General features: G+C 44.4%; 1 protein-coding gene, 1 non-coding gene and 1 pseudogene across 2 annotated transcripts; all 3 read right to left on the bottom strand.

Moving 5' to 3' along the window:
* Nucleotides 1–3,558: 3,558 nt before the first annotated feature.
* LOC135054105 (U5 spliceosomal RNA) lies at nucleotides 3,559–3,672 on the bottom strand. Its single transcript, XR_010243357.1, has one exon. It is a non-coding gene; the product is annotated as a U5 spliceosomal RNA (small nuclear RNA).
* Nucleotides 3,673–5,350: 1,678 nt separating this feature from the next.
* On the bottom strand, nucleotides 5,351–5,458 carry LOC135054179 (U5 spliceosomal RNA; annotated as a pseudogene).
* A 6,593-nt stretch (nucleotides 5,459–12,051) lies between these two features.
* Nucleotides 12,052–13,701, bottom strand: LOC135050731 (uncharacterized). The gene is made up of 3 exons (XM_063957112.1): nucleotides 13,646–13,701; nucleotides 13,358–13,570; nucleotides 12,052–12,743 (listed from the first exon to the last, which is right to left on the bottom strand). The coding sequence occupies exon 3, from the start codon at nucleotides 12,730–12,732 to the stop codon at nucleotides 12,064–12,066; it is 669 nt and encodes a 222-aa protein (XP_063813182.1). The 5' UTR covers nucleotides 12,733–12,743; nucleotides 13,358–13,570; nucleotides 13,646–13,701; the 3' UTR covers nucleotides 12,052–12,063.
* Between the last annotated feature and the right edge of the window lie 420 nt (nucleotides 13,702–14,121).

Here is a 14,121-nt window from a genome sequence, read left to right as displayed (position 1 = left end):
CACTGTTGATAACTCAACAATAATAATAATAATAATAATAATTTTATACAGTGCTCTTTCTCCAACAGGACTCAAGGCGCTTTACAGACATCAAAAACAATGCACATAAGACAGAAGATTTAAGTAATACAGCAATAGATAAACCACACAGACATAAAAGAAAACCTTGAGCACACAGAAAGAATAATGCATGATTGGTGTAGGCGTTTTGGGTAATAACTTCCAAGGGTTGTGTATTCCACCCTCGCAAGGTACCAGGTACTGCAGCCATCTTGGGCGCAGTGCGTAGGATTACCCAGGGTGGAATAGTCTACCCCTAGAATAGATAACATAAAATGGGGAGATTGCAGAGTCCTAAAGTTCAGAGTAGGGTTCCCACAAAACCATCAGCTCTATGTATTTTTCATCCCATCCACATGCGCACCAGATAAGGCAGCCATGTTGGGTGCACTACAAAGGTAACACTGTGGGAGATAAGCCATACAAGGGCCAAATGCCTGTATGGGAAAACTGACAGGTGTGTAGGAGTATGCTATACCCTGCATGAAAAGATCCAAATGAAGCACACCCTGCCCACGGAGGAACCATCCGAGGTAGCCATCTGGGGCGCACTGTGTAGGTTGCTGCTGGCAGGGTGTGCAATCAGTGTAGGTAAACATTGCAGGAATAGCACGCAGAGGGGTGGAAGTAGCTGTAAGAAGAAAAAAGACCCTATCAACTAGTGGCGGATCCGGATCCAGGGGGGGGGGGGGGCACGCGGGCCCGTACCCCCCCTGTCATGTCTGGCACTTTAAACAAACAATCACTTGTTCACATCTTGGACAGGTTAACGGAGTCCGCCGGCGAAGTTTCCGTACAAGCCGCTATTAGCGCTAAGCGGCACTGTTCGGGATCAATGAGATCTGTGATCTGGGGATAGTTAGGCTGTGATCACAGATCTCATTGATCCCGAACAGTGCCGCTTAGCGCTAATAGCGGCTTGTACAGGAGCTTCGCCGGCGGACTTCGTAAACCTATCCAAGACGTGAACAAGTGATTGTACCACCAGAGCCTGGCAACTGGACCACCTTCAAGGGAGTCAAAGGTACACACCACCACACTGTTGTTTGCGGACACTTTACCCTGAGGAGCAGCGGGGGTTAATATCACAAACTGGCAGGAAAATCCTGTTCACTTAGGATACCAACGGATTCTGGTTGATCTTGATATATACTGATTGGTAGACAGCAGAACTGGACAATTGTCACAGATCTGCTAATCCGGCGCTAATTATAAAGGATAAAAAAAAAAAAATGTTTATATAATATTAAGTGAATAAATACAAAAAATGTGAATAGGCAGCTGAGTAAGAGCAACTTGCTAGGTCGCTTAAGATTATGTAAAACAAAAGAAAATAGGATTTTGGTACTTACCAGGTAAATCCTTTTCTTTGAATCCATAGGGGGCACTGGAGTACTCTTGGGATATGGACGGGCGTAGCCCGAACAAAGGCACTGAATATTTAAATTTAGGCCTCTCCCCCCCCTCCATATCCCCGAGTACCTCAGTGTACTCTCTCAGTGTTTTTTACTGAGCGAACAGGAACGATATAGAGAGGTTGACAATGGAGAATACCTATAACATAACGGACAACAACAATGTTGACCCATAACCTTACTGTCAACTAAACAGTTGACACCATAACCGATAGAACTTTATAATTTGAACCAATCGGTGAAAATGTGTTACCATAAGCTCCTCTGAGCTTAATATCAATGAAGTAAAACTTGTTACCCTAAGCTCCCTTGAGCTTAAAACAACCCAGGTAAAACTGCTCTGGGTGGGCGTCCAGTGCCCCCTATGGATTCAAAGAAAAGGATTTACCTGGTAAGTACCAAAATCCTATTTTCTTTATCATCCACTAGGGGTCACTGGAGTACTCTTGGGACGTACCAAAGCTTCCCTCGTGGGCGGGAGAGCTGTTTGATACTTGTAACAGTAGGCAGCCCAAAGCTAGATGCTGATGGCGCCACCATTTATAACGTGTAAACGTGCACAAACGTGGTGCACATGAAGGCTATGAAGGCTATATAGGCGCGTTTTAGACGCTCCACGACCCCCTGGGTGTGACATTCCCACCGAACCTGTGGGATGAACTATTACTGACGTAAGCAATTGTAACTTAGCCTTAACGTAAGCCTGACTTTTAGTCATTATTATTACCCAACTGGATAATGTCTGCTGAGAAACTGGCTAACCCCAGTTGGCAGTATCATAGAGAACAAACAACGTATTCATATCACGTACTGTTGACGTTCGGGACATATATAAACGCGTAATGCGTGTACCACATTCAGAATTCTAGAATGTGCTGTCCACACAGGAACCCCTATTGGTATATTGATGTGAAGAATACGAAAGCGTGATTCGTCCGAAGATCTGCTTTGTTATGAGAAAACTCAAATACGGTGGCTTGGAATACAAGGCACCCAAATATGAAAACAAAACCCTTGCCGAAGCCAAGGCTAGACAAAAATTGTTTTCCAAAGTGAGAAACTTAATTCCCATTTGTTGAAAGGGTTCAAAATATGAAAACTGTAAGAAATCTGAACCCAACTTCAAGTCGCCTGGCGCTGTAGGTGGGATAAATAGAGTCTGAACTTTGATGACACCTTGTAGAAAGATGTGTACAGACGCAAACAGAGGCAAACGTCTTTGAAAATAAGTTTACCACACAGATACCTGCACTCTTAGTGCAGATCAACGCAGTTTTCCATCCCATCCCGTTTAACAGAATACGGGTAACTTGAAGGATGATGTTGGAAACTTCCGATGTTAACAACCTATGTAAGCACACGAAATTTTGTAATAATGAGCTGCCTTAAGCGGCTTACTATTTCGTAACATGGTTGGTATAACCGATACTGTAATGCTCTATTTCTTAAGAGGGCGGTCTGAACCCTCACCCCGTCAACCGCAGCTGCGGTACATAGATAATAGGTACATAGGTAACTATGGGTAAACTAACGTTCCCTGATGTAACAGGTTGAACGTATTATGAGCGGGCCAAGATCGTGTGCAAGTATTCCTTGAAAATTCGAGAAGCAAACTTCTCCGAAACCCATGAGATACCACCAGTATGACTGTGACAAACTGTCTTATGATCCGTTTTGGCAACGGAGAGAGCAGCGGAAAATGGTGGAGCCAGATACACGATGCTGAATGATCCCCTGAATGTGAGAGACTCCACCGCCACTGCCCTTTTGATCTGTTTTGTACACATACTGAGCTTTTCTAATTGTGGCGAGATGCCATCATGTATACTTGAGGGTAACCCCCTTCTGTGGACTCACATATGAAACACCTCTGGATTGAATGTCCAGTTTTCAGTATCCAAATCCTGACGGGTGAGATCATCTGTCTAACAGATGTCCAGTCACGGAATGATCTCTTGACATTTTCACATAATGGTGTTCTGAGCCATTGAGGATTTGAGTTACCTGCTGCATTGCCATGCGGCTTCTTGGTTCTCACTGGTTGTTGTGTATGCAACTGCCGTTGCCTTGTTTGACTGCTTAAGGCCAGCGTGAGGCAGGCATCAAAAATTTACATGAAACTCACGGTTGTTCCTTTCCACGGAAATCTTTAGTAAAAGGCGAAAGATTTATTCGTTCTGAAGAGAAACCAGAGTATCTCCCTGGTCAGACTGAAAGCGAATCATGTATTGCATTGTAAAATGCACAGAGTTCTAGGACATTTATCGACAGCAATCTGTCGTGTTTTAGAACCTTTGTCGCTGATTTTAATTACAAATCCTGACCCTCTGCGACTGTCGTCCAGAGTATATGCACCCTTGTCCCTCTGTGGGAAACGCGAGTGAAGGGTGGCGAACTAAATTGAAAACACATCTTTATTCTTAATAGGTGAATACACCAATGTATCGCTAGTGTGCGTGTTTTGCACTAATTACTAGATGTACATTTGTTCTTGCTGGTGTAGTAGGTAAAAGTCTTTGATTTACCGTATTTATAATCTTACCTAGGAATTGACATCGTTTAGACGGAATTAGATGCGATTGTTTTCGAACTTGATCTGCTACCGCAGTATACCTTAGTAGCGCAAGTTAGAGGAACTTTGTTGAGACAGAGTTCTTATGTGAGATGAGCTATCATCCCAACATCACTTTGGTAAATACCCAAAGCGATAAGCAACGGTAGATATGAAATGGTTAATGGTTGTGGCGATTTGCAAACGCTAGAACCTGTGATGAACAAACCGGACTGGGTAAATACGCATTGTCAAGATCAAATGCAATTATGCAAATTTTGTGGCTCCAATAAGCAAATACTAACCGCAGAAAATCCATTTTCTAACTGTAGTAAATGACTTTTGATATTGCGACGGAGCTGTTTGGTCTTGCTGAAACAGAGGTGAATAAGTAACTCTGACTCTGTTGGCGTACTACTGCCTGGTTTATAAACCAGCAAAGACTAAATGACAACCTGCCAAACCGTTCGACAGAGGCAGTTTTGTACTTTAAGCTGTAAATAGCTGAGACATGTATGAGTTGAAGTCCTGAAACCTCGCAAATGTAACATGTAAAGACGCGCTTCCACAATTGTAAAAGAGGTCATTAAACCACTGGCTTGCTGACTGTAACGTCCTGTCGTTACAATGCGTGACTGTTTCTTATAAAGGGATAAAACGCCGTTACAAGTATACTGTATGCGGTAATGGCTGAATATCATAAAGGGATAAAATACCGTTACAAGTATATTAAATTTATGAGCAAACAAGCTCTGGCCTTGTCGCGCTTAACTAGCGACAATGAAATTAACCGGCGTTAGCAGAAGCTTTACAGATATACTCTGCAGCTTGTTTTACCAGTGATCGTCATTGTTTCATACATAGATTCTAGTGACCCAAATGTATCCTGGGTTTGTATAATGTTTGACAGAAAATCATTTACCAATGGTGGATCGCGTCCTTTTGGAAACGATTATGTATGTTGTTAAAAACCCCCCCGCACTATCTGAGTGCTGGACTAATGTACCGTTCTCACTCGTAGTTATCGGTGTGAATTTGACATAGAATCGTGCATTAAATTATAAGACCAGTGAAATAAACACTCTGGTACCCAAAGGGAAATTGGCCCCTTTGGAAAGACTGTCTTTTGTTAGAGCTGGCGGAGTCATTCCGAGACTCCGATGTTACCGCTCTTTAAATTTGAATTGCCAATGTTAACATAGGATTTTTAAAATTATTTTTAGTCTGCACTATAGCCGTACTCGCTATGTAGACAGACACCATAATAGGCAATAGACAGACACTTGCACGACTCAATGAAGTTATTATGTGGCATATATATATATGTTATTGCTGAACAGCATATTCATATGAAACTCAAGCTTGTTTCTCTCTACGGAAATCTTTAGCAAAAAACGAAAGATTTATTCGATATGAAGAGAAATCAAAGTATTCTTTATGTGAAAAGCAGTTCACATGGGCATATGAAACCCGAACCAAATTCCTACTAACTTCCCTGCGCCTCTGGTGGCTTAGAGATGTAGGGCAGGAATGTTCTAGAATTAAGTAGAAATACAGATTACATGGCTAACTTATGTGAAAACTGAACTAAAAAATTCCCACTAACACCCCTGCGCCTCCTTGTGGAGTATAGGTGTATGGGCGGAATGTTCTGGAATTATAACCTGTAAGAACAGCAATGATTAAAATGACCGTCATGCCATGCTTCCACTGAAAATCACAGGACAGGTAGGTTACCTGCTGCAGTGTTACTATAGGCTTAATAGCCTATTATACATTAAATATAGGCTTAATAGCCTATTCTACAGTTACAGATGTATTATACAGTAAAATGCAGTTTACAATACATTATGCAGCCTTATTCTTTAGTTAGCCTTCCAGTTATTCCATTAACTGTTTAAACACTAAGCAGTTTCTTAACCCCTGCAGCCTTCTGCTGCTATGGGTTTTACTCAACACTGCCTGCAGTGATGTATCTTATTTCCAAGCAGCCTTTGTTGCTGCTTATTTAAACTGAGCAGTCTCTTAACCCATGCAACCTTTGCTGCTGCTATGGGCTTTACTCACCGTCACCCCCCTGCAGCCGCGCTGCTTGTGATGTAGCTTTTAGCTTCTCCCTGTGCAGCGGCCGGAAGCGAGTGCAGGGAGCCTAGGGAAACCCGGGGAGCGCTGGTATAGTGCGCCGGGCCGGAAGAACGGGCGGCGCCTCATACAGCAGTGGCCGGGTGCAGCGCTGGAAGAGCGGCCGGCGTCTTTAGTGACGTACGGCCGCTCGGAGCTTTAGACCCGGGTACGCAGAGTGGCTGCTTGGGCGGCGCTCGCGTACAGTGGCTGGGAGAGCGGCCGGCGTCTGTAAATGACGTGCGGCCGCTGTACAGTGGCATCTGGTACAGTGGCTGGGAGTACAGAGGCAGAGTTCTGGGAGAGCGGCCGGCGTCTGTGAATGACGTGCGGCCGCTCTACAGAGGCAGAGATCTGGGAGAGCCGTCTGAATGACGTGCGGCCGCTTTACAGAGGCAGAGTTCTGGTACAGTGGCTGGGAGAGCGGCCGGCGTCTGTGAGTGACGTGCGGCCGCTCTCTTCGTTCAGCGGGGTATCCTGCCGCGCTATAAGCGGTGGGCAAAGCGGCGTAACAATAAAGGCTTTCCCCACACAGCAGGGCGGCAGCGTGAGCTGACCGCCCTGACCCCCCACCATACCTTGTAGTGCCGCACTCCTGTAAGCTCCGTCCAGTTTGTGACGGGGCTTTCATCCTGGCTGTGACGGGGCTTCTTTGTGTAAGCTCCGTCCAGTTGCAGTAGGAGACAGTGTCTGCCTGTGGCTGTGAGGGTGCTCTTTGTGAGGACCGACACGCCATGCGCTGCCTTGTAGCGCCTGTGGCTGTGAGGGTGCTCTTTGTGAGGACCGACACGCCATTCGCTGCCCGTGCAGCGGCACTATCCCGGACCCATGTTTTTCCAGAAACTGGGAAGGGATGTGCTAAGTGTAAAAATAAAAATTAAAAATAAAAATTAAAAATAAAAATCCAAGTGTGGTTATACCACAAGCCAATGTTCGTGCTGTGAGCACCGAAAAAACACTGAGAGAGTACACTGAGGTACTCGGGGATATGGAGGGGGGGGAGAGGCCTAAATTTAAATATTCAGTGCCTTTGTTCGGGCTACGCCCGTCCATATCCCAAGAGTACTCCAGTGACCCCTAGTGGATGATAAAGAAAAAAAGATTTACTCTGCGCCAAAAAACACTTTGTGATACCAGTGTGCAGTCTGTCATGTATAATGATTGACTCAGTACAACTTCAATTATAAATAACCACTTTTATATTTGGTCTGTTAAGATTAGCAACATAAAACACATACATACATAAACTTTGTAGCAATAAATTGCTCTCTAGACGGACAATATAAACAATATACTATATATTCTAAAAATATCTCATTGGCTCTGTTTGGTAAGAATTGAATTATTCAGCACTGGCGTCCCAGTATCAGAATAAATAAAAATTAAGTAAAATAAAAAGTCCCGATAATGCAGTCTCTTAATGGATAATATGTATTAATTATCATGAATGATTACCAATGTGCTGGTTCCTGAGTTGTTTTAGAAACAGGGCCCGTTTTATGATAAATTGCACATGTGTAGGTGATTAATAGAATAGAGTTACCGTTCCATTCGCAAAAAGCTCCCCTGATTGATGGCTTTGTCAGGCGGTTTCTGTAATTAATTCACACCACGGGCAGTAGACCCCACTGCGGAGGACATTAGCAGACACCCGGTAAGTACAAGTGGAATGGCAGGTGAAATTGGAGCCGCTGCGGGCAGCCGTATGCGGTAGTTAGCTGGTACACACCGGCTTTGATGGCAGTGATGAAACTTTGACGTGAAATACTGCAGGATACCGCCGGCTTTGAGCACCAGACTGCTGCCTCTCGGGGTGTAATCTGCGGCTGGCAATCAGCTGGAGCACCCGGCGTGCAGCGTGCAGGGAGAAGCTTGTAGCTGTGTATAGCAGTAGGTCCGTTCCACGGACAAATCAGACTAGACAGAGACCAATGTGGAGTGGGCGTCAACGCGTTTCGTCTCCTAGGCAACCGGAGACTTCCTCAAGACGATCTCAAGAAGATCTCAAAATATATCCCTACCTATCCTCTCCGCTCTACAGAAGACCTGCATCTCTCATCCACATGCATTACTTGCTCCCACTCAAAACTGCAGGACTTTATCCGGGCTGCGCTCACTCTGTGGAATGCCCTCTCATGGGCAATAAGACTCACCTCTAGTCTCCAAACCTTCAAACGTTCCCTGAAAACTCACCTCTTCAGACAAGCTTATCAAATTCTGGATCCACCCACATAACCTTTAATGCCTCCCTATCTAATTACATCCCCTCTGTACAGTTTACACATAACCTCACATATTTTGTCTTAATTCACTGTTACACCCTCCTGACCCTTGGCCAACCATGCTGTGTGACCATATCATACAGCCCATTAAGAACCTTTGCAATCTGGTGACCATTGCGGAGAGGGGGGGGGGTTAGGTTTATGCACCCCAGTTTAGGCTGCTAGAAAGAGAGGTAGGGGCTATTCGGTGAAAGTTCACATTCTTACCTTCCCCTGTCGGTATTCTGACTGCCGGCGTCCCACCGCTGGCATTTCATTCCCAACCCCTGCCATCCCACCTCTCAAATCAAGTAAAGCCATTAGAAATGCTTCCCCTGACCCCATTATCTCATTTTCATTTTATACAGGCTTCATGAAGCAAAAACATATTTTACACTGTTAGTTATACCATTGTGCCTACACCATACCTGACAATGCCCATCCTCACTCAGTCTAGTTGATGCAAACCTATGCCATGCCTTTGTGATATCTATGTCTTGATGCATACCAAGTCCCGGCTGACTTTACCCAGCACCGCAGATGTTTGTCAAGGATCTGAGTTGTGTGAAATGTGTTATTGTGTCATCTTGAAATTACCTCTAATGTCCAGGGTGTAGGATTAGATTGTGACCCCTCACTGCTAAACTGTAAGGTCTCAGTGTAACAATGACAGCACTTGTGGGCCTAGTGGTGGAACTACCAGCGATGCAGCCGGTGCATTGCACCAAGACCCGCCAGAGTGAAGGGTCCCACAACTGCCGGTATTACAATGAGTCATGCTGCGCCCACTGCCAGTGTCCCAGAGTCTCCATGCCGCGTAGCCGATGGTACAGTCAGCCAGTCAATGTTTGCCTTTCGGGTCCCGGCCAGAGCGGGAGGAGGGATCCTTCTACCCTCTCCTCCCCTCTCATTTCTACTCCTCGTCCCAGACTTAGTAGCGCTGCTTCCTGCCTGGGCCTAATTTCACCTATTGCTGGCGGGGATGGCTGAAAGGGGAGAAGAGGCAGCTCCTCCCCTTTCTTGCTAATATTCCGGACCCCCCGCTTCCCTTTCTGTGGCTATACTTGGCCTTGGGCGCTGGGTACTTGAAGTCACACGTTGCGATCCCATGACCTTCCCCGGCGCCTAATGTGTATGGGAGAGAATGAGGACCAGATGCACTGGCAGCCGTTCCCAGACCCTGATTGTGCCCTGATGCCAGGTTAGGAAGTAAAAAGCCAACACTGTACTTCTTTACAAGAGAGAGCGATAGAGAGAGAGATAGAGAGAGATATAAAAATATAGGTAGGTGATACTGGCGTCACTCATCGGTCTAAGTAGGGACAACAGCCCTTACATTAGGCAATGTTTCGGTTTATTACAACCGCAATCAGATATCTATATATCTATCTATTAGATAGACATATAGATAGATAGACCTGTATATTTATAATAGATAGATATAGTAAAGAGAAATACTGTAGAAGAGATCTAAGTGAAACTACAAATCTTACCTACAGCTACACTACACTCCTCATGCCCAAATTCATCTGTTCTTTTAAGCTAAGCAGTGTTTTGACTTGTTAGTACTTGCATGGGAGACTACCTGGATTTCCAAATGCTGTTACCAATTTTATTCTAACAGCAGTCTATTGTCTCTTGATACATTGGGGGAAATTTACTAAGCTCCCGATTTTGACCGAGATGCCGTTTTTTCTTCAAAGTGTCATCTCGGTAATTTACTAAACACTAATCACGGCAGAGATGAGGGCATTCGTAATTTTTTGCAAGTCCAAGTAAAAAATTACGAATGAATACACCATCGGTCAAATTACGCCTGTTTAGATATGAATCTCGGTCATTTACTAACCATTCGTAATTGTAATTGCTGCCGTGAAAATGCATTCGCGGCCGCGAAAAATTACAAATCGTAATTTTTTCCTAAAAAAAAACGCGCCAGCATTTGAAAAGCGTGTTTACATGTGTACTCAATTATCCATTACTCACACCTGAATGTTTGGCCCTATAAAAGTGTTCCAGGCACATTTTGAACTTCTCTCACTCTGAAATGGCGGCTGTGGTGTGTGGCAATGATTTTTTGTTTGCTGTGGGATACCTTAGACTGCTCCATGAGGCTTCCAGGAATCAGGCCCAGGTAAGTGAACATGGTCAACAGGTTGTCCAGGTACCGCGGAGGCTGCGCCAGCCTCGTTTTTTTAGAGGGCGTTTAAACTTAAATGCATTGTCCGATGATAGGGTCATACAGATGTTCCGCCTAAATAGAAACAACATTTTCCACCTGTATGACCTTGTCAAACTGGGCATAGACCCTGAGACAGCACGCTCTCGCTCTGTCTCAGGCCTACACAAACTCCTGGCTGTGTTACACTTTATGGCTACTGGGAGCTTCCAGGCTGTGGCAGGCGACGTCATTGGTATCTCACAGCCCACCTTTTCCAGATATTTGATGCAGGTGAGTCTAAAAATACATAGGCGGTTATGTCTAAGTGTTGCTTCTGTAAGTTCAAACAACACAGTATTGTAGAGAATACCTAACATGACACTCACCTTAGCTTCTTTAATGTCCACTCAGGTTTTGGATGTGTTGGAGCCACACATTAATGCCTCAATCTGCTTCCCTACCGAGGAGTCGGAGTGGAGTGCTGTCAGGGTAGCTTTCTATGAGCTTGCTGGCATGCCCAATGTGCTGGGGGCCATAGATTGCACACACGTTCAGCTGAGATCACCTAAGGGCCGCCAATATATATATACTAATAGACATCTGTCCCAATCAACTAATGTCCAGGTGGTCTGTGATGCAAACTTAAAAATTATGAGTGTTGTTGCAGGTTACCCTGGTGGCTGCCATGACTCCTTCATCCTCAGTCAGTCATCGCTCTTCGATAAATTTGAGGCCGGACAAATGCCTGATGGCTGGCTGTTGGGTATGTTTAAAATGTTTTGTGTGTATGTCTTTTATCCACAAACTCGAGTTATGATTAGGTGAAAGAATAATCTAACATATGTACTAATGTGGACTATATCTGTTTTTCAGGTGATGGGGGTTACGGCTGCTACTCTTGGCTCCTTACTCCATTGTCCCAACCTGATTCTCCTGCTGAACACAGTTACAATCATGCACATAAGGCTACGCGGAATGTGATAGAAAGATGTTTTGGTGTGCTGAAGTCACGGTTTCGGTGTCTGGATAAATCTGCTGGCCTTTTGTTGTATAGTCCCTCAAAGGTGACTAGAGTTGTGTTCTGCTGCTGTTTTCTCCATAATCTGTGTTTAACCCAACATCTGGCACATGATGAGGGAGAAAGCAGTCGGCAAGCAGAGGAGTTAGACCCATCTGGTGACAGTGTGAGTACATATGTAGGGAGGCAGGTACGGCAAGAAGTGATCCTGCGCTATTTTTCAGGTCAGTTTTAGTAGGCTGTAATTATCCTTGACTAAACACTTTGCACTACTTTCTATTGTGTGTTTTGTTACTTACTGTTTGTAGTTTATAGTGGTGTGTCCATTGTACTTAGTTTATGCTAAAAATACATTTTCAGTCATTACCCATGAAAAACATACATACATACAGAGCAGCTTCGACAATGTTTGAGACGGACACAGGAAGTTGTGTGTTTGTCAAATACAAAGTTTTATTTTGCCAATCACATTGGGGTTATTTTTTCCGCTTGTGTGTGCTGGGTGCTGAGCTTTGTGCTGGCTCACTGGCACGTGCTCTGGAGGAACGCCGAACAGGGGAGGTTACTGGTGTTTGGATAGGGGTCGTGGTCCCCGAGCTGGAGGTTACTTGGTGAGCTCCCATCAATGAAATATTGCTGCTCAAATTATTAAGGCTTGCAATCAGCTGAGTGTTGGTTGCAGTGTGGCTGGCTACAATCCTGGATAACGACTCATTCACCACTTGGTTGTGCTGAATGAGCTGAACGAGTGCCTGCTGATGGCGCTGTTGCTCATCTACTATGCGCGATAAATGAGCAAGCATTTGGCTGTTGTCAGCCCTTATTTGCTCCATTGAGGTTGCCATTCGCCCTACTTGTACAATCAGTCTGCCCGAGTTGCGACTAATACGCGGTAGATGATGGGGCAGACTGGCAAGGTGTTGTGTATGTGCGGTCAGGCTGGCATTGCTTTGGGCCTGTTGGCTTGTCCAACTGGCCCAAAAATCATCTGGTATTTGGCTTGGGGGCGGAGCTTGTGCCAGTTGTGGACTGATGGAGGCTTGGGGGATATCCTGCAGCTGTATTGGCTGGCTTGGGTCAACAGGTGTAAGTTGCAGTGTGATGGTTGCCTGTTGGTCTTGTCCCTGCTGGTCCACGTCGGCCATCAAGCTGGGCTCTGTATGGGGTGGCCAACATGCAATGTTTATTTGTAATTTTTTAGCAAGGCTACTTCTACACATTACTACATTCATAATACTCCATTTTTTAACTTTTTGGCGTTGATTTTATAAACTTATAATGTTTTTTATGCTCAAAAACATATATACCAACACAGGCGGCCACATAGACAGATTTGCATAATCCTCACCTAACTAACTCCCCTCCACAGCATTACACTGTTAGATTCCCTCCCCTGACCACGATATAGACTACTTACCTGGATAGTCCAGAGGAGCGGAGCAAGTAAGCCATCTACATACTGGACAGGGGAGATGTGTGAACACTATAATGTTGTGGATGTTTTTTTTGGGGGGGAATTTTATTGTTATTTTATTTAAATGTGCACGTGTGTGGGGCAAATTTTTCAAAAATTCTGATATTTATTAAAAATGATGTTGGCGAGAACATCCACTAAGACCTTATAAAAAATTTTTTTTTCACCTTTAGCAATTGAAGACGTAACATCACATTGCTTGTTCTGGAAAACATGTAATCTCAAAACCAACTAACAACATATTAACTGTACTGTGTATATTATTGCCTATGTGTTTAATTTCTGTTTTTACTCACCAGATAACTGAGGGGATCGGGGCTCATCACTCTGCGAACTCGCCAATAGTGCCAGTGGTGGCTGGGGTGACACTGCCGAAAGTCGTCGCCTGGGTGGGGATGATGGAGCCGCAGATTCCGAGCCAAGACGCCGTGTCTTACTTGGCCTCCTGGGTAAGTGGCCCAAGCCCTGTGATGGGCGCCTTACAGGAGGTCGGCTTCCAGAAGCAGAACCTATGTGAAAATATAAACATTAATATTTTGTACTTCTATGTGTTTGCAGAATATGTGACTACACTGAAGTCTTACCTGCAATCCCAGCCTCATCCTGACTTGTCTGAGGCCTGTCTGGCCGGCTGGTCTGTGAGACTGTTGAAAAAGTGTACCAAACATTATTACCATGCTTTGTGTAAAAAAAACCCCTGCAAAGCCTTATTGTACTGTAACCATCTATTATGTATTGGATAAACAAATAATTTCTGATTAAGAGCTTCAAGCATCATTATTTTGTGGTGTATATCCAAATGTACATGATGTTGCACACAATAAATCTGTTACATTTTAGAATTATGCCTCAGATATTGCAGAGATTGACTACTTGCAAATGTTTCTCAAATTTAATGTTGAAATAATTGCACCGTTTTTCAGAAGTAAATAAATACAAAAATCTTTTTAAAATAAGCAGACAACACAGATGTCCAAGCAATATCGTCAAAAAAAAAAACATTTTTTGTAAAAAATTAAAAAGCCATTGCACATGTTTTTGCGCAATATTAAATTTACCA

Source organism: Pseudophryne corroboree, chromosome 2, assembly GCF_028390025.1.
Source record: "Pseudophryne corroboree isolate aPseCor3 chromosome 2, aPseCor3.hap2, whole genome shotgun sequence".
In the NCBI taxonomy this organism is placed as follows: Eukaryota; Metazoa; Chordata; class Amphibia; order Anura; family Myobatrachidae; genus Pseudophryne; species Pseudophryne corroboree.
This window is presented reverse-complemented; position numbering and strand designations above follow the sequence as displayed.

Excerpts from the sequence above, each read along its gene's own strand:
- LOC135050731 (XM_063957112.1), bottom strand. The coding sequence starts at position 12,732 with ATGGCCGACGTGGACCAGCAGGGACAAGACCAACAGGCAACCATCACA.